Below are 18584 nucleotides of genomic sequence, written 5' to 3' on the forward strand. Positions count from 1 at the left end.
TTGGAAGGGATCTTAAAGCTGATCCAGTTCCATATCCTTATGTTGGGGATTCCGGAACAGGACACAGTACTCTAGGTGAGGTCTCACCAGAGCAGAGTAGAGAGGCAGAATCACTTTCTTCAACCTGCTGGTCGCACTTCTTTTGGTGCAGCCCAAGACACGGTTGGCTTCTGGGCTGTGGGCACACATTGCTGGTTCATATTGAGCTTCTCACCTACCAGCACCCCCAGGTCCTTCTCTGTAGGGCTGCTCTCAATACTGAGATATCCCCCATGATGCCAAATTATTGAATCAATCGGTATTTCACAAGGGAAAATACAGGGTAAGCAGACAGGTACTCCATGCTTTTGGGAAAGCTGGCGGCACTCCAAGGGATTTTGAGGGGCCTGGAGCTCCCAGAAGCTGAAATGCTGAGGGCTGTCTGGGTCCCTCCACTACAGCAGGGTCTGGCCCATGTTTTTTGAGGTAGATTGTACCTGAAAGGGACAAACGACAAAGCTGGCAAGGGACTTTTTACAAAGGCATGTAGTGATAGGACAAGGGGGAATGGCTTTAAGTTGGAGGGGGGAAGATTTAGATTAGACATCAGGAAGAAATTCTTCATTATGAGAGTGGTGAGACACTGGAACAGGTTGCTCAGGGAAGTTGTGGAGGATATGGATCCGTTAGAGTGAGTTCAGAGGATGGCCACGAAGATGATCAGAGGGCTGGAGCACCTCCCATACGAGGACAGGCTGCAAGAACTGGGTTTTTTTCAGCCTGAAGAAGAGAAGGCTCTGAGGGGACCTTAGAGCAGCTTCCAGCACTTAAAGGGGGGCTACAGGAAAGCTGGGGAGGGACTCTTTATCAGATAGTGTAATCACAGAATCATAGAATAGTTTGGGTGGGAAGGGACCTTAACGATCATCCAGTTCCAACCCCCCTGCCGTGGGCAGGGACACCTCCCACTGGCTCAGGCTGCCCAAGGCCCCATCCAACCTGGCCTTGAACACCTCCAGGGATGGAGCAGCCACAACCTTCCTGGGCAACCTGTGCCAGTGTCTCACCACTCTCATAGTGAAGAAATTTTACTGTGAAGCTGGTGAGGCACTGGCACAGGTTGCCCAGAGAAGCTGTGGATGCCCCATCCCTGGAGGTGGTCAAGACTAGGTTGGATAAGGCTTCGAGCAACCTAGTGGGAGGTGTCCCTGCCCATGGCAGGGCGTCGGAACTGGACAGGCTTTCAGGTCCCTTCCAACCCAAACCATTCTATGATTCTGTGATTCTATGACTCTATGAGAAGCTCATGAGAAGCTCAACATGAGCCGGCAATGTGCGCTTACAGCCCAGAAGGCCAACTGTGTCCTGGGCTGCATCTAAACAAGCGTGGCCAGCAGGGAGAGGGAGGGGATTCTGCCCGTCTATTCCTCTCTAGTGAGACCTTATCTGGAATACTGTGTCCAGTTCTGGAATCCTCAATGAAAGAAGGATATGGAGCTGTTGGGATGGGTCCAGAGGAGGCTACAAAGATGATAGGAGGGCTGGAGCACCTTTCCTATGAGGACAGGCTGAGAGAGTTGGGGTTGTTCAGCCTGGAGAAGAGACGGCTCTGAGGAGACCTTCCAGTACCTGAAGGGGCTACAGGAAAGCTGGGGAGGGGCTATTCGTAAAGGGGGATAGGACCAGGGGGAACGGGTATAAACTGGAGAGGGGCAGATTTAGAATTTCTTCACCATGAGGGTGGTGAGACACTGGCACAGGTTGCCGGGAGAAGCTGTGGCTGCCCCATCCCTGGAGGTGCTCAAGGCCGGGTTGGATGGGGCTTTGAGCAGCCTGGTGGGAGGTGGAACAGGGTGGAACTGGATAGGCTTTAAGGTCCCTTTCAACCCAAACCATCCTATGACTCTATATGATTCCACGATTCCATGGCTCCATGACTCCCCTGGCAGGATCCCGGGGGGGAGGGGGTGGGCTGCGGGGCGGCTGTGCCGCTCGGAGGGCGGCGCTGGGTTTCGAACCCCCCGGGGGGGACAGGAAGCGGTGTCTGAAGAGGGGGAGGAAGGACCCATCGGGCGCTGCGAGCGGCGACACGCGTGGGACCGCGGGGCGAGGCGCGACCTCCTCCTCCTCCTCCCTCCTCTTCCTCCTCGCGGCCGGAGGCGGCAGAGCGGGGGCGAGAGGGGCGACATCCCTCCTCCTCCTCCTCCTCCTCCTCCCATCCGGAGCGGGCGGGCGTGTGTGTGTGTGTGTTTGAGCCCCATGGGCCGATCGCGAGGGGGAGGAGGAGCCGCCCCGCCGCCCGCCGCCCGGGGACGGTGAGGAGGAGGAGGAGGAGGTTGCCGGGAGCGCAGCGAGGCCTTCGCTCCGCGCCTCGTCCCCCCGCCCGTCACCGCCGCCTCGGACCGCGTAAGTGACCCCGCGGGGCCGGGGCCTGCCGGGCCGTGTCCGCCGCCCGCCGGGAGGGGGGGAGGAACCGGGGGGGGGGACCCGGGGCCGGCACCGCCCGGACCCGGCCGAGCATCCCGCGGGGAAACGGGGGGCGAGGGGGGTTCTGGGACTGTGGCAAATAAAGTAGATAAGTGCCTTCTTCCCCACCCCACGTCTCCCCCTTTTGCCCCTCATTCTTTCCCCTTTTGCCCCTCATTCTTTCCCCTTTTGCCCCTTCCTCTCCCCCTCTTACCCTCCCTTCTTTCCACTCTTCCCCCCCTTACCTTCTTCCCCCCTTACTCCTCCTTCTCCCCGCTTACCTCCCTACTCCTCCCTCTTACCCCCTTCTTCCCCCTTTCACCCCCCTTCTCCCCCCTTTGCCTCTTTTCTTCCCCCCTTTGCCTCTTTTCTTCCCCCCTTGCCACCCTTTCTTTCCCCCTTCTCCCCCTTCTTTCCCTCTTCTCCCCTTCTTTCCCCCTTCTTTTCCCCCTTCGTCCCCCATCTCCCCCCTTCGTCCTTCCTTCTCCCCCCCTTTCTCTCCCCTTTGCCCCCCTTCTCCTCCGCTTTTCCCCCCTTTCCCCTCCTTTGCCCCCCTTTCCCCTCCTTTGCCCCCCTTTCCCCTCCTTTGCCCCCCCTTTCCCCTTTGCCCCCCTTTCTCCCCCGTTTGCCCCCCCTTCTTCCACCTTTAGCCCCCGGTTCCCCGATCACCCTCTCGCCACCCCCCCGCCTCCCCCTTTCTCCCCCTCTGCCTCCCCCCTTCTCCATCTGCCCCTTTACCACCCTCCCCCCTTGTCCCCCATAGCCGCTCAGCCCCAGCTCGGCGTTGCTGGTCCCTTCTGTGTTTCCCGGCGGGTCGTGGTGATCTCCGTGGGCGCTCGGCGTACGGAGGTGGCTGTGCAGCGTTGGTGGACCTGCTACTTGTATTTTTTTTTTTTTTTTCTGTTGTTGTTGCAGTGGTGTTTTGCAGAGCTGTAGGGAGCTGTCTGCAGATCCCCCCTGCCCCCCCATCCTCCCCTGCAGTTGCCGAAATGTTCTGGGAGACTTCTAGGACTTTTGCTTCTGTTTCTTTGTCAAATACATAATTATATTCAGATACACGAACATGCTGAGACTTTATTTATTTTACTGACAGTGTGTTACTGATGCTAACGCAGCTTGCACTTTATGGGTATTCCCTCTGTCCTCCCACCCCCCTGGGGAAAGCATTTAACTGTTTTTCTTTTTGCTTTGTTTTCCTGCTACCTCTAACATATGAGAAGCAAATATCTGATTTGCTCTTGTTTGTTTTATTTGTACCACAGGAGGGATGTGCATTTAAAAATACAGTTATAAAGGGGAGTTGCTAACAATTAATTCAGAAGAATATTTGTTTACAGGTAAATAAATGTGACATGCTGCATGACTAGTAATTACTTTTATGTAGTAGTTAATTTCCTGATGACAGCCACAACATTTGTCTGAGTTAATAGATTTAAAGACACTGTGGAACTACTTTTGGATTTTTTTAAATATAGAACATAGTAGTAAATCAAATTTTAGAATCGATCCAATATCTGCAAGTGACTTGTACCTCCAGCATTCACTTGCTGGCTTATAAAAATGTCCTGTAAGTGATTACATTAAGAATTAAATAGGTTCACAAATGGCTTGGTTTGTTGGGGGATGAAACAAAACTTCTGTTATAAATACTTTAAGATGGGATTTGATTAAACACATTTAAAGTTGCTACAGAAGTTGTGAGCAGCACAGTTCTTAAATTATGTGAGCATAAACTTGTTCTTGTTAGGGAACATAAAGAGGATTTTGTCTGGCCTGTGTTTTTGACGGAGAGGGTATGAAGAAGTCTCTTTGCTGCCATCGCTGTTTTGAAATACTCAGCTTAGTTTGTCCTATCGAACTGTAGTTGTGCTTGCAGCATGGACAGCTGGGTGTTGTAACTCTGGCCCTTCACCTGAGCAATACTAACCTCCTGTGTATTGATCAGCAAAGACAGGAGAGCACAAGCATTCCAAATTACAGTTTTGTAAACCTAGATTAGGCTAACAGATTGAAATAAAAGTGGATGCGGCTTTAGAGATTTCTGTTCTCCGCTTACCATTTTTCCTGTAGGTCTTAGAGAAGCCTTTTTGAAACTTGTGATGAGCTGCACGTGCTGCCATGAAATATCAGTTCAGTGGTGGTGACATTCTACAGGGAGCGTATAGTACTAAATACTAACTGGTGGCCCACAATACGTTTTTGTAAAGTAAGTGAAGAGGCTGGAACAAGCTGGTCCTTCTAAGCTTTCTTGAAAGCTGTCTGCCCAGATTTGGTAACTGGGTCACGGTGCGAAGCTACTGCTGTGTGCTTAGAGGGCCTTGAGCGCATTGGAGCTGCTGCTGCTCCCGCAAAACACCCAAGGCAGGCTTGCATAATGCAGGAGACATAACTTCCCTGGTCGAAGCCTGGTAGGGACACCTATCTGTACGCTCCAGTTGAAACACTGGCTGGAGCCCAGCTTAGTTGTGTCTGTGCTGTTCAGGTGCAGTTAACTGTCAACTGTGACCTTATGCTGGGATCTAGGATCTGCTGTGGGAAGAGAGTTTAGGTTGCTCATGATATCGTACGTAATGGGCCCAAAAATGCACCCCTCTGCTCTCTTCCAGTTCTCATGTCTCCTCTGCTCTGGTGATGGTGTTGTGTGGGCAGACAGGGGTGGCAGGATCTTTTTTTGCCTGTTCTTGCTGTTGTGCCTTATAAGAACATGTAAGGATATGTGCCACGTTAGGGTTTAGGGTGTCCTGGGAACATCAGAACTGTGCTGTGCTAGGTTAGAAGGCAGTAGCAGGCGACGTGATAGGCAAAGTGATAGTCCAGGAGCATGTTTTGCTGTAGCCTGCTTTCTGATCTGGGCCAACTTGTACAGCCTGGACACAGTGTAACATGCCAGGTGAGGCAGTGGCAGGACCCAGGTTGATGGGTCTGATCATCTTTCAGTCTCTTGCTTACTTTCCCACATAGATGAGGAAATTACCAGAGATGCTCATGCATCCTGTAAGCTTAGGTTTCAGCCTCAGCGTTACAGGAGAATTCCTTTTCATCCTGCTTTGCTTTAGGGTGTGAATAGGAATGAATATAAAATTTCGTCTTGGAAAGAGAGCTAGGAGGGCAGATTCGCCTCTTGATCTTGTAGTGACAAAAGAAGGTGAACATAATTAGCGGAAGACAATGAGAGAAGGAGCTCTGACATGACTCTCCCAAATACGGAAAGGTTGGTTCTGCTCCACCTTCTGTTGGATGGTTGGTTTGACTGACTCCTTAAAGCAGGTTTTGCTGCAGTGCCTAGGGAAGCGAGTTATCTAATTATTTATGAAGAAGTTAATAACCTTTACGGAATTAATATATGCGTAAAACCAGCGTCACTATGATATGATGCTGATGTCATGCCATTCATTATTTACCGCACTTCAGCCACGTGAGGAATACTTTGGTTTCGTAAAAAGTATTACAGAAATGCATGTTGAAAACCAAGCAAACAGAAGGCTAAGAGAAAGAGTTGTTTAGCTTTTGACAGTATTCAGTCATGTGCAGACACAGGCTGGAGCAGCCAGGTCATACTTACCTCAGATGCCCTCTGTTCACTGGGAACCATTCCTAGATGGTCATAAATAAAGACTGTAATCATTCCTTTTTTTTTTTTTTCTGTTCCCCCCTCTAAGGATTTTATGGAAAAGGAACTTTCTCTGATTTACACATCTTCAGTAGTACATTGACCTGTAGTTAACTGTCTGTTCTATTCCAAGAAATTACTCTTACTTGCTGCCACTGTCTTCAATAGTGTCTTTTACTAAAATAGATATATTGGGCACAGCTTGAATGGGTGTTTTAAAATATACCAGATAGAACGGGTTTGCTTCTGTTGGACTTATGTCTTTGGGCATCTTGTTGGACAGTGAAAAGGGATTCCCAGCTCTTAGAATCATAGATTCTCTTCACGCTGTTTAGAAAAATTAAGTCTCCCCTTGTTTTATAAACGAGCTGGCATAGTTGGCTGAGGGACCAAGGTGGAGCCCACACTGCAGGCTGATGTCAGGGAATGCTTAGTGTTTTTCCCTCTTCCTGGTGCTGCGCTACTCAATCTTCTCCACTATAATACTCCCTTCACCACCCCTCTCCACTTGGACGAGACGGGCAGGTAAAGACACGTCCTTGATAGCAGGGCTGCAGTAGCAGGTGGGGAATGTTTCTTGCATAGAAATTATAGAGAAAAAGCAGTACAAACATCCTGGGCACTGCAGAGACTAAGAAAAATAGTTCCTCTAAACTTTGGATTTCTTTTTTTGATTTGCCTTCTTGGGCTGTATTGTCTCAGATCCAGATAATGCAATGACAGTTCGGCTGATGACAAGCAGGAGGTTGCCAAGTGGTAATCTTGGTAAGCATTAACCTACAAAAACCTGGAGTAAGTTAGTTGCAAGTTGCAGAATTTTGGGCCTTCACGCTTTTTGCTGTCTTTAGTAATAGGATTGTCCTTTCTGCAGTGTAGTTTGCCTTGTAGCTTCTTTTTTTTACATACGGTTATTGAAAAGGATGTGGATTGTTCAATGCAGCTAAATTGTTGAATTCAAGACACAGAGGTAGGTTACACAGTCTCCGTGTTCTGTTATGGCACAACGTCAGAAGGTCAGGAGCATTAACTTTCACACCTGGGTGTTGCATTTCCACACTGTAAGCTGTGATAATCTTAGAGGTTTCGTTCAACACTTTTTGCAGATTGCTAGGTGCTTAAACGAAGCCCCTAAACCAGGTCTAGTCTCCTCTTAACATCAACAAGTCAGTCTAGCTTGCATGGCTGTTGTGCCTGCAGGTGTGAAAGGGGCCACTGCTGTCAGGTTCTGTCCTAATTGCTCTGGAGCTCAAGGAGTTTGTTCCGAGATAACTTGGGTAGCTCTGTGTTTCTTGTCTCTATTCTGCAGCATATGATGTTCTCGTATTTATTGATGAAATTAAGGAATTCTTACATCTCTCTTGTTCAAATGTCATTTTTTGTGTGTTTTCCCTCCTTCAGGCAAACGTCTTATCTCTTTCTTAGAGTTGATAGTTATAAGGAGTAAGATACAGCAGATTTGTGACTTGTTAAAAAAACCCACCTTGTTTCTGGGGAAAAGACTAGAAAATGCAGTGTTACTGGAAGAGCTGGGACGTGGTGGTAAACAGAGAAAGTTCATAGGCAAAGTATTAGGGGAGTGGCCTTTCTCTCAGTCCATTTCTGCTTGCAGTGATGGAGCTTCTTCAAATGTGACCTCCTTGTTTTGGAGGCTGTGCGTTTCAGAGCACTGGTGATGTCCAGCACAGAGTCCTCTATTCCCACTGGGGTTTCTCCTGTAGGATGGATGAATTTTGATCACCTGTTCTTCTATTCAGGGTTGTGTCTTAGTGAGTTATGGGCAATTAGTTGCTTTTTAATCTAGTTTCTGATGGATGGCTATCACCTGCATGTGCAGAGATAACTGATGCATGTATGCCAAGTGCATGTAGAGACTGTGTGTATTTGTTAGGTGGGAATGTGATGTCCCTGTAGTTAGAGAGAGACTCCAGTAAAAGCCAGGACTTTGGCAGGGATTTACAAATGCTGCTGAGTTCTGTTTTATTAAACTTCTTGGTTATTGCTGGGAATTTGTCACCAATTACGTTTTTTTGATCACAGAAGTAATGGCAAATTGAATTGCGGTATGGACACTTTGGAGAGCACCGAAGTCATTAAAGAAAAACAAACAGAAAACATTTATGCCACAAGCAGAAAAATAATCAGATTCAATTTAGAAAAATAATAAAAGCTAATGCATTTGGGAAGAGATTACTTTCACTGAGGGAGAGAAATGCACAGAACACTTCTGTGGTACTCAGCCATGAGCTAGACACATCTTCAATAAGAAATGACAATTTTGAGCTATACAGATAGGGACTTGATCTCGTAAAGCAGAGGGGTAAAAATCCTAAGTTGTACTTATGTGTAATCCATTGCAAGAAAGACAACCACAAGCTGCAGTGTGTTCAGAGAAGAGCAATAAAATTGATCAGGGTGCTAAAAGGACTGATTTAAGATAATGGAAATGTACGTGAGCTTATCTGAGATTCTTTGTATGCCTCTAGGAGAGGTAGGAGTTATAAATATCAGAGGTAGAGAAATCACTTTTTGGGGGCGTCAAGGAGATCTGAGTGGGATTAACAGGCTGATGCTATGAAAATTTGCAGGGGAATATTAGGAATTTTTACTTTTAGAGGTATGTCTCTAAGATACACTGTGTGTTAGTTTATAGACTGCTATACAACAGGCTATAAAGAAACCTTCCAGAAGATGTTCTGGAAGTCTTGTTACTAGGAAATATTTAAAGCTAGACTTCCTGAAATCCTAGGATTTTTATTATTGTGAAGAGCAAGGTGTTGTTGGAGAGATGGAGGTCTACTGGGCAAGATCTTGCATTCACTTCTAATTCAGACAGTGTCTGGTGATGATGTGGGTCTGCCCATGATAAATCTGCTTGGTGAAGAAGCAGGACTTCAGCAAAGTGTGTATTTTAGCACCTCCACTAGCTAAGATATAAAAATCTTTGTGAAGAGCAAAGCCTTCATTTAGGGTTTGTAATAATAATTAAAAAACCCCTCAAACCAACAACCCAGCAATTAAAGCTACTCCCTGTTGTATCCCCTGCTGTACATATGTGATATGCTTCAAAATGATATGCTTCTTTTGATCCTTTTAGAAATAGCTGAGAAGGCGAAAAACGGAAAAAAAACCCCATCCCTTTTGTGGAGCCTTCTGCGGGAGTTCAGGAATTTCAACAGAGTGATCTTTTGGCATAAACTGGTTTTTCAAGAAACATTCCTGCAATTATGAATGAAGTAGCAATAGTGAAGGAAGGGTGGCTTCACAAACGAGGTAAGTGTCTTTTCCCTCCAGGACAGTACATTGGCTTTCTCACTTGGAGTGACCTGTCCTTTAATAACCTATTTTCAAATAGTCCATTATTTTCCCGTTCACCCTAACGGGAAACAGCATATAAGGAGTGTGCATGACTTTCAAGTTTGAGAAAATACACATGTAAAGGGATTTGTTTGGGGATGTATGTGTGTTTTCACCGCAGACTGTGTCAACTGCTTTGAAAATAATGATAGCGACTGAAGGAGATGCTACTTAGCTTGTTAAAGGTTAAAATTATTTTTTTTAATCTGTAGGTCTGTAGCTTTTCTTTTTGTGTTAGAAAGTGAGATTGTCTCGAGGTGAATCTTCATTAGAATGGTGGAAAAGGTGCCTGTATTTTGCAAGCAGTGCTGTACTTTTGTGAAGGCTTACTAGAGAATGTGCTGTTTTGTTTGTGTCTGAACCACTCTTCATACCTGTGTCCTAGACGGGAAGAGTAGCCTTGAACCTTATGCACTCTGTACGTTTCTCTTGTGCCACTACGGCATTTGATTTTTATAAAAAGTCTTTATTCTTAACTGGGTGGCAAAACTAGAATAACGTAGTCACATGTACTGTTATACTTTTTGCATTCTTGAAAGTTTTAATTTCCAAAACAGTGGGTTTATTCTTTTGGGGGGAGGGATAGGGGAGGTTTATTTGAAGTACAACAGCACTGTTCCTATAGGGTGTTTGACTTACCAGTTTCTTTGTATTCTACTATCATTTCTTGGAAAGGAGAGAGCAGTGTTAGGTACTTTCCATAATATTGTCATTTTTTTGGACCAAAAATGGAAACTGTGTGCGCCAGCAGCAGGGAAGCTCGCATGATTCTGCAGACTCAGGAGTTTTCTAGAGAGTTTGCAACAACTTGCCTGAAGGTGCAAAGGTGTAGCATAATTATTTCTGGAAGAAAATGGAAATACATTATGATAACCTTGATAAAGGCTGACGGTTCTTCTGCAATGCTAATGTTGATAACCTGTGTTATAAGAGGGTGGAAACATACATTACTAACAGCTGGATATATAGCTTAGTTTAGCAAATTGTCTGATGCTTGATGTAAAAGTGTTTTGATAAAGTTTTTTCTGATTTTTTTGTTGTGTGTCATGGTTTAGCCTCGACATAGCTGATTTCAGCAGCTAAAACTGTGCAGTTGGACTCTGAATTCCCTCCCTTCTACCCCCATGGAAAGGGGAAAGGAAAATGAGAGAAAAAACCTTGCGGATTAGAAACTAAACTTACAGTTTAATGAAATGATAATAATAATGAAAATAATTGGAAAGTAGTGTGTACAAACACATGAGATTGTGCCCCACACTACCCTTTGGTGACTATATGTCACTACAAATACTGTAGAGCAGAATGGGTCTGCGACTAGGAGGGAGCTGATCTCAGGAACGCACGAATCCTGGAACAGGAGCAATTAGACAGACGAGGTCCCCGCTAGATTTTGGCCATCATGGAAAAGGGATGAGACCCTTGTGATCTCTCATTTTGTAGTAAGTATGACGTGTATGGGATGGAATACTCTGCTGGTCAGTTTAGGGTCATCTGTCCTGTGTGCCCCTCATTGCAGGTGTAGCCCGTTTTTTTACCAGCTCGAAGATGGCCTTGGTTACTATAGGAATAAGTACAAAGCATTGGCCTTTCTGCATATCAGTGCCCTGTGTTATCACTTCTAGAGAGCAACTGTCTGAGAAACATGCAATTTGCTTTCAGAAAATGAAATTATTTAGATGAGACTATGTTAAAGTCACAAAACTGACTCTAATTAAGCTCAAACCACAACAGTTGTGGTTTATTTCAGTTAAAAACACCTTTTTCACTCGTTATCTTAAATAACTCATTTGATAATTCTGGTATACCCCTTCAACCTTGTTCTGATAAGGTATTTGAGAATTATGCCGTGTTTAGATAAAACACAAAAATGAAATGCAAACTTATGCTTCCTATTCCTGTTTATAAATATAGAAACTCTTCAAATCAGAGAGATATGTTTTTAGTTTTCAGTGATGTTTTTAGGCTGAGTTTTTGTTAACCGTCTATTGTTAACAGTTCTCTCTGCATTTACCTGCAACTTTAAAAGAAATGATTTTGTTATTTTGGGGAGCACTGCACAAAAATTGGAGGGAGAAACATTTATTTCAAAAAGTATGAAAATGGAATTGTATTGTCGGGGTAATTCATAGTATCATTTAAGTTGGGAAAGACCTTTAAGCTAATTGACTCCAACTGTAAACCAAATGCTGCCAAGTCCACCACCAAACCACGTCTATAAGTGCCACATTTACACATTTTAAATACCTCCAGGGATGGTGACTTCCCTGGGCAGCCTGGTTCAATTCTTGACAACCATTTCGGTGAAGAAATTTTTCCTAGAACAACTTGAGAACTTGTTACTTAAGAGAAGGAACTAATGCCTGCCGTGCTATATCCTCCTTTCAGGTAGTTGTAGAGAGCAATAATGTCTCCCCTCAGCCTTCTTCAGACTAAACTCCGACAGATTCAGAGGCAGATGTCTCTGAAACTTTAAAAGAGTTATGTTGCATTTCAAGCTTGTCTTGAGAATTGTATTTTCATTGTTTCTAGGATTATGATAAAGCTGATTTCAAGTAAGGAGACCTCTGGAGGAAGTTGTAGTAAAAGATGCCCTGATGTCCTGATCTGTTTTTTTTATTTCTGAATTACCTTAAAGAAACAGATTATTATCTCTGATGGTTTGCTGATAATATTGTGATGAAATTATCTGCTTAATACATTTCCATTTCCAAAATGTTACTCTCTGCAAGTTCTTTTCTTTTGAGACTGAAAATTTGTGCCCAAACTGTTAAATATGTCTTGACAGTTTTTGGATGCCAGGTTTCATAATCTTTTTAACCTGTTCGCCAATGCCTTTTTGCTTTCTCAGTATGTGTGGTGACACCTATTTCATTCCACTTCATTGACTTTGCAACTGTTAATTTGGTGTTGTCCATGCGAGGAGAGATTTAGAAGGCAATCCTGTCTCGTCTCTCCTCCTCAGGTTGTCAGTGTGTCAGCTCCTTTACTCCCTTGCTTTTCCTAGCTGTTTCAGGATCAGTTGAGCAATTCAGTTCTTTTGGCTGGGGGGGGTGTGTGTGTGAACTGATCCACTCGTGTACACATGTGTTTGGTAAAGGAAATTTTTTTTATGATCGTCTACATTTATTGCCATACCTTATTAGTTTGCTGTGTCTGCTAGATCAAGAGCTTCAACCACAGGATGTTTCCAAAACTGCTGTCTGATACTGTGAGCTTCTGAACTTAAGGCATAAACAGTAATTACTGCAGGGAGGGCCTGCTGAAGGAGGATTTTAGATATAGACAGTGTATATTGACTTCTGGATCATTTGTGAAACCGAAGGTTGCACTGCATGTGTTTTATAAAGATCCTAGGGCTTTCCACATGCAAATATTTGAAGAAGCGACTGGCCAAAATCCAGATTGGGTTATGAATTTCTCTTTACCTAACGTTCCCCTGTAGCTTTGGTTGGATGTGGTAGCATCTCTTAGTTCATGTCCTGAGCCGTTGCATGGCTGTGTGCAGTTAAACAGTTGGCTACGTCTCACCCCAGCAGTGGCTTGGTTTTGGTGGTTTTAATGATTTGTGTACGTATAAATCAGGCTGCAAAGTGCTCTGGAGCCCTTCTAGATGGCAGGTGTATATAAGCATAAAGCCGTCGTTAGCAGGAGCAGGTGTTTTGGCCTGGCAGGGAAATAGCAGGGCTTTCTAGAATTGTGGGGTTGTTTCCTTCTGTCAGCATGCTTTACATTTCTGTTTTTGTTTCCTAGATCAAAAATACAAATGGAGAAATGAAATTAAGCCTCACTGCCTGGCCGAGAGCTCTTGCCACTTCTGTAAATCAGTTGTTAAAGGAAGCTCTACTTCCAGTAGTGCAGATGTTTGTGCAGAGACGAGAGTCATCTCCACGACATGTCTGACCTCAACCAGGCAGAACTAGATGAATTCATGAATGAACTTTTTTCTTTCCACTGTTCCCACTGGCAGTGCTTGGTGCTGTTACTCTAATCAGAGATGCAATAGGCTCTTGGGTGAAGGCAGAAACAGTTAAAACACTGACTAGTCTTTACATAGCTGAGTGACTGAAACATTTCAGCGCTCACATAGAAAACATGAAGAAACTCAGATGAGGGGTTAGTGTATCCTGTGTATGTACAGAATATATAGTCCCTGGTGGAAGGTTTGTTTCGTTGGAAAGAATGGGGGAAATGGGCTGATGCAGAGGGGCTATAATTGTGATTGAATGAGTGGGAGAAGGAGAAAATTATCTGCCCAAATTGCTGCTTGTTGAGTTCTGAGATGACTGGTTTTCTGCATGTATGTCATGAGTATCCTTAATTTTGGCTGTGTGTTGTGGAACTTTATGGATAAAAGAAATATGCCCAAGTGTATTTTATTTACTCTGCTGATCCATCTTAAAGATTTCATTAGATTTCTTACATCTTTCTGCTCTGGTCCCTGTTTATAAAGGTCCTTCTATTGTCTTCAATCTTCATCCTGTTTCTTTTTTTTTTTTCTGAAGTCTTTCTGCAAGGCTAACAAAGAAGGGGATTGTGCGTTTTGATACTCTGTCATCTCTGTCTTCCCTAGTATGTCCGGTTTTCTTATTAGGGCATAAACTTGTATGGAAAAAGGAGTCTTTTGGAGGCAGGGAAAGAGGGGGAGGGAGAAATGTACACTGACATTTAAAAAGAGTGAAAAATCGAGATTTCTATTTCCTTGAGAAGTCTTAAGCAATTATGAGCATCAGGAGTGACCTGTGTGTTCATCCATTAATATTTTGCAGCAAATGTGGAGCTACTTTTTGCTTTTGTTTTTAAATAGTCTATAAATGCCACACAGTAATTTTATCCATGAAAACCAGGAAACGTCCTCCAAATGTCAATTTGTGTGGGCTTTAGGAAGATAAAACCATTTAACTGGTTGAGAGACTGGCTGCCAAACTGATTAAAATCACTAGAGGTCCTAAATGAGAAATTATACAAAGGATGCTTCTTCCACTTCTGGAAATACTACTAAATTTTTGTTAAAGAATTATTTCTGCAATGAAGTGGTGTGATGCAGATGTCCTAATAAATAACCAGGAGTCCTTGGTGATTTGTTTTCCTATAGCTTCATTGCATAAAATGAATGCAGGACCCATACGTCAAATACAAGCCAAGAAGTAGGTGCTGATTGTTGGTCTTTTAACTTTCTCTAGCAGAGTAGCACAGATGGTGAACTTTAGCTTTGTTATTTTAAGCACAGTTTCATGCTTTCAGTATTCTGTTAGTATGAATCGAAACAGGATCTTACGAGTATGACCAGAAGTTAACTGTTTTCTTTTTTTAAAGCCAATGAATCTCTTGTGTTGCTGTTTTTCTTCATCTCTTATTTCTTCTCTCTTTTCTGACAACGTTCCCTACCTCTTGTGTGTGTGTGTGTTTTATTTTGGGGTTTTTTTTTATTTTTTACTTTGGCTTCTGACTGTCCCTGGGATGTAGCAGTATGCTTTCCTCATGACCTGTGTCAGCAACACCTTTGAGGTTCAGATTAGTTGAAGGATCATCTGGGCTTTTTCAAGGGAGTGGCTGTGGCACTTCACTGAAAGGATCCTAAGACATCTGAACTCTGAAGATGCCAGCTATAGACGGCACAGAGGAAAAACTGGGGGAAGAGGAAAGGTAAGATACAAGATAGGGGCTGAACAAAGGAACAGAAGGGAGAAGTTTGTACCAGAGGGAAAGAAGCTGTTGCCACTTCCAGAGCTGAAGGGTTGGGCTTATAGGGAAATCTGTTGCTCTTCTTTTTTGAAACAAAAGATAAGCTGTGTCAGTTTGTGGTTTCTCTTGTGTATCTTTTTCAACACAAGGGGCAATAGTTTTGCAATGCTAGCTCTTGGTTGCTTTCATTTTGCCTGTGCTGTTCTGGGAAAAGGGGATTGGAGAGGAACCAGGAAATTGTCCACCAATAAATCTGACCTTGGTGGTAGGCAAGATGCTAGAGACATTAAGAAAGGATGAGATCAGAAAACATCTGGAGAAATATGAGCTGATAATGGCTAGTCAGCTAGACTTTTGGAGGCTAAATCTCATCTGATGGAATTATTTGTGGAGAGATCATAGGAAACAGGCTGGATCCAGTGTGCTGTAAAAAGCCAGTTTTGGTTGACAGGGATGTCAGATGCTGAGAATTACTTAGTACAGTGTAACTATACTGTATATCTTTGAAACAGCTAGCATAGGCTAGAGATGGCTCATCTTCCTTCCACTGAGCAGACTACTTAAGTCTTTGACAATTTTTGTTACTTTCCAGTGTCCCTTCAGAGAAGTCTTCCTTCCAGAACATTGATCTGTGTAGAAAAACTAATTTCTTAAGCTACAGCTTCACATTTTTGAAGGGTGAAGTCCATATGTTTCTTTTTTCAGTAAAAATAACTCCTCAGAAATCTTTATTTCAACATTTTCGCCTATCTTTTTTTCGCAAAATACTTTCAGTCTTTAAAAAAGTCATGCTAGGCATCATGGTTTAACCACAGCTGGCAACCAAGCACCATCCAGCCACTCGCTCATTCCTGCTATGGGGTGGGTAAAAAATCAGAAAACTCATGGGTTTAGATGAAGACAGTTTGATAGGTAAATGAAAAGCCATGCAAAGCAAAACAAGGAATTAATTCACTACTTCCTATTGGCAGTCAGGTCTTCAGCCATCTCCAGGAAAGCAGGGTTCCATCATGCGTAATGGTTACCTGGGATCACAAATGGCATCATTCCAAACGTCTCCCTGCCCCCTCCTCTTCCCCGAACTTTACATGCTGAGCACAATGTCATACAGTGTGGAATGTCCCTTTGGTCAGTTGGGTTCAGCTGTCCCAGCTGTGTCCTCTCCTAACTTCTTTTGCACATCCAACCCACTCGCTGGTGGGGCAGCATGAAAAGCAGAAGAGGCATTGACTCCGCGTAAGCCCTGCTGGGCAGTAACTAAAACATCTCGGTGTTATCAACACTGTTTCCAGCACAAATCCAAAACACAGCCCCATACCAGCTACTGTGAAGAAAATTAACTCTATCCCAGCTAAAACAAGCACACTAGGTTAGGTGATTTTCTTACATGTTAGTAAACTGACTGGTATTTTGAACTTACACGGCAGTGACACCAAGAACACTCTTGCTTTGAATGGCAAAGAGGAATGTCTCAGAAGTTGATGTCTGCATTATTTATGTGACTCCTGGAAGTTTACTTTCAAGTTCTGTTTCTTTGTATATCAGAATTGAAACAAACTAGGTTCCAATTTTATCTCTAAAAGTAGGTAGCATCATAAATTACTGTTACTTGTCATTAAAAGAGATTTGAGGATGAGGAATCTATGGTGTTGCAAACATGGAAGTGCTTGATACAATGGATCATGCAGAAGCTGCGTGTGTTGGCTTTGATCCTTTCTTTCATGGTTCCTTCATTTTCAAGAATGTAAAGGTGGGCTAGTGCAAAAAAAAAAAAAAAAATTAAAAAGTTGTCCACGTGTGGTTTTGTTTTCTTATTTTCTCTCAGTAGGCGTATTGAGAAGTAGTCTTGTTTGGATTTAGGAAGAAAGAAGTGCCAAGTATCCTGTTTTGAGGTAAAGACAGATCAAGGGAGGAAAGCTCACTGGTTGTTCTTGCAGGAGTGGTTTTAGGCAAGGTGCTGTGGCATGCACTTTAAATTTGGCGCCTTGTCCTCGCTTGAAAATGTCTTTTCCTGCAGCCCCTGTGTGGATGCCAGAAGGTTACTTCCCTTCTACCATTCCCTGCTGGCATTCCCTGTTTGTGAGCGCTATCAGTTGCAGTCCATGCCTGTGCCCGCAGCTTTCCCTGCCTAAACTTGCTCTGTGTTAGCGCTCTAAGCTGGTGAGGAGTTTGATGCTCATAGAGCCGTGACGTGTAGTCTATCTCTTTATCCACAGTTTATGTTACTAACAACTCTCTTAAAAATTAGAGTGGTAGTTGGTCTCAGACTTGTTGAGGAAATAGGCCTTAATATGTGTGGAAAGAAGGCTTTGCTTAACTTTTGAACATTTAGTTTTGAGTGCATTTTGGAAGACAGACCATTGTGAAGAACAAACAACTATCAGCCTTGTGGTTTTTTGTTTTTTTTTTTTTTTTTAATTTTACATATTAAAGTAACTGATGTACTAAATAAAAGGAGTTATATCTTACTTTAAAAGTTGCCTCTCATGGGGGGAAGACAAAGGCAGGATTGTTATTATTTTCAGATGCATTATGTTGCAGGTACAATGTGCCTCTTTAAAGGGGGAACAAAAACCAGGAAACTACATGAGGGAAGAGGAAGAAAAAGAATGGAGAAAGAATAGCACCATATTAGGTGTGAAGTAGTATGCCTGTGAGAAATGTTTACTGTAACTGAAAGGGGGAAATAATAAAGACTGATTTTGAGTGTAGTTGGAAACCATGTTACAGAACTCTAGAATTATTCTCCAACCTCTTCAAGTTGAGCCAAAAATGTGAAAAAGATAGCTGGTCAAACAACATTGTGAAATTTGTCAATTTATTCAAATGTACATGGTAGTATTTGAGGACGGCTGAGGTAAACAGTCATCACAGACTGTGGGCAAGTCTGTTACTGTTTTCCTGAGTCTCTTGGGTAAGTCCAGAGAGCATGTTTTGAAGTGCTGTCCAAAGATCAGGCCTTTGGTGAACAGCACGTAGAAATAGGCTTTGGAGTCAGTGCTTCTCTGCGTGACTACAGGGGTATTTTGTGCTAATGTTGAGTCTGGATCATTTACAGGGCTGTCAAATCGGTCTCCTCTGCTTCTGTTTTACTGTGGTACTGTTAATGAGGACCATAGAACACGCGTGCCAGAGAAGGGGGTTTGTGTTGGTTGTGAGCTATGGCCTTCATAGGAGGTACCTGTTTCGGGAGGAAGGTCCAGACTTAGAGTGGTCTGAGTTGGAAGGAACTTTTAAAGATCATCTAGTCCCAACCGTGCCCTGCCCTGGGCAAGGATGTCTTTCACTAGATTGGATTGCTCAAAGCCTCATCCAACCTGACCTTTCACATTTTCAATGATGAGGCATACACAACTTCTCTAGACAATCTCTTCCAGTGTTCAATCACTCTTATATTAAAGAATTTAAAAGAATCTGAGAACCTCATGAGGTTCAACAAGGCCAAGGGTAAGGTCCTGCACCTGGTTTGGGACAATCCGCATTTTCAGTACAC

At 43.8% G+C, this 18584-nt stretch overlaps 1 protein-coding gene across 3 annotated transcripts in view; it reads left to right on the forward strand.

Annotated features, from left to right (window-relative positions):
- The first annotated feature begins 2056 nt into the window (after nt 1–2056).
- Nucleotides 2057–18584, forward strand: part of AKT1 (AKT serine/threonine kinase 1) — a 76900-nt gene continuing 60372 nt past the window's right edge. The window contains exons 1-3 of one of the 3 annotated variants that reach the window (XM_054067647.1): nt 2245–2385; nt 3708–3782; nt 9150–9325. In XM_054067647.1, the coding sequence (XP_053923622.1) occupies nt 9280–9325 (46 nt within the window). In that variant the 5' untranslated portion in view covers nt 2245–2385; nt 3708–3782; nt 9150–9279. Of the gene's footprint in view, nt 2386–3707; nt 3783–9149; nt 9326–18584 lie in introns of all 3 variants that reach the window. The other 2 variants (XM_054067648.1, XM_054067649.1) reach the window with 2 other exon arrangements.

The sequence above is a fragment of the Cuculus canorus genome, chromosome 5 (assembly GCF_017976375.1).
Source record: "Cuculus canorus isolate bCucCan1 chromosome 5, bCucCan1.pri, whole genome shotgun sequence".
In the NCBI taxonomy this organism is placed as follows: Eukaryota; Metazoa; Chordata; class Aves; order Cuculiformes; family Cuculidae; genus Cuculus; species Cuculus canorus.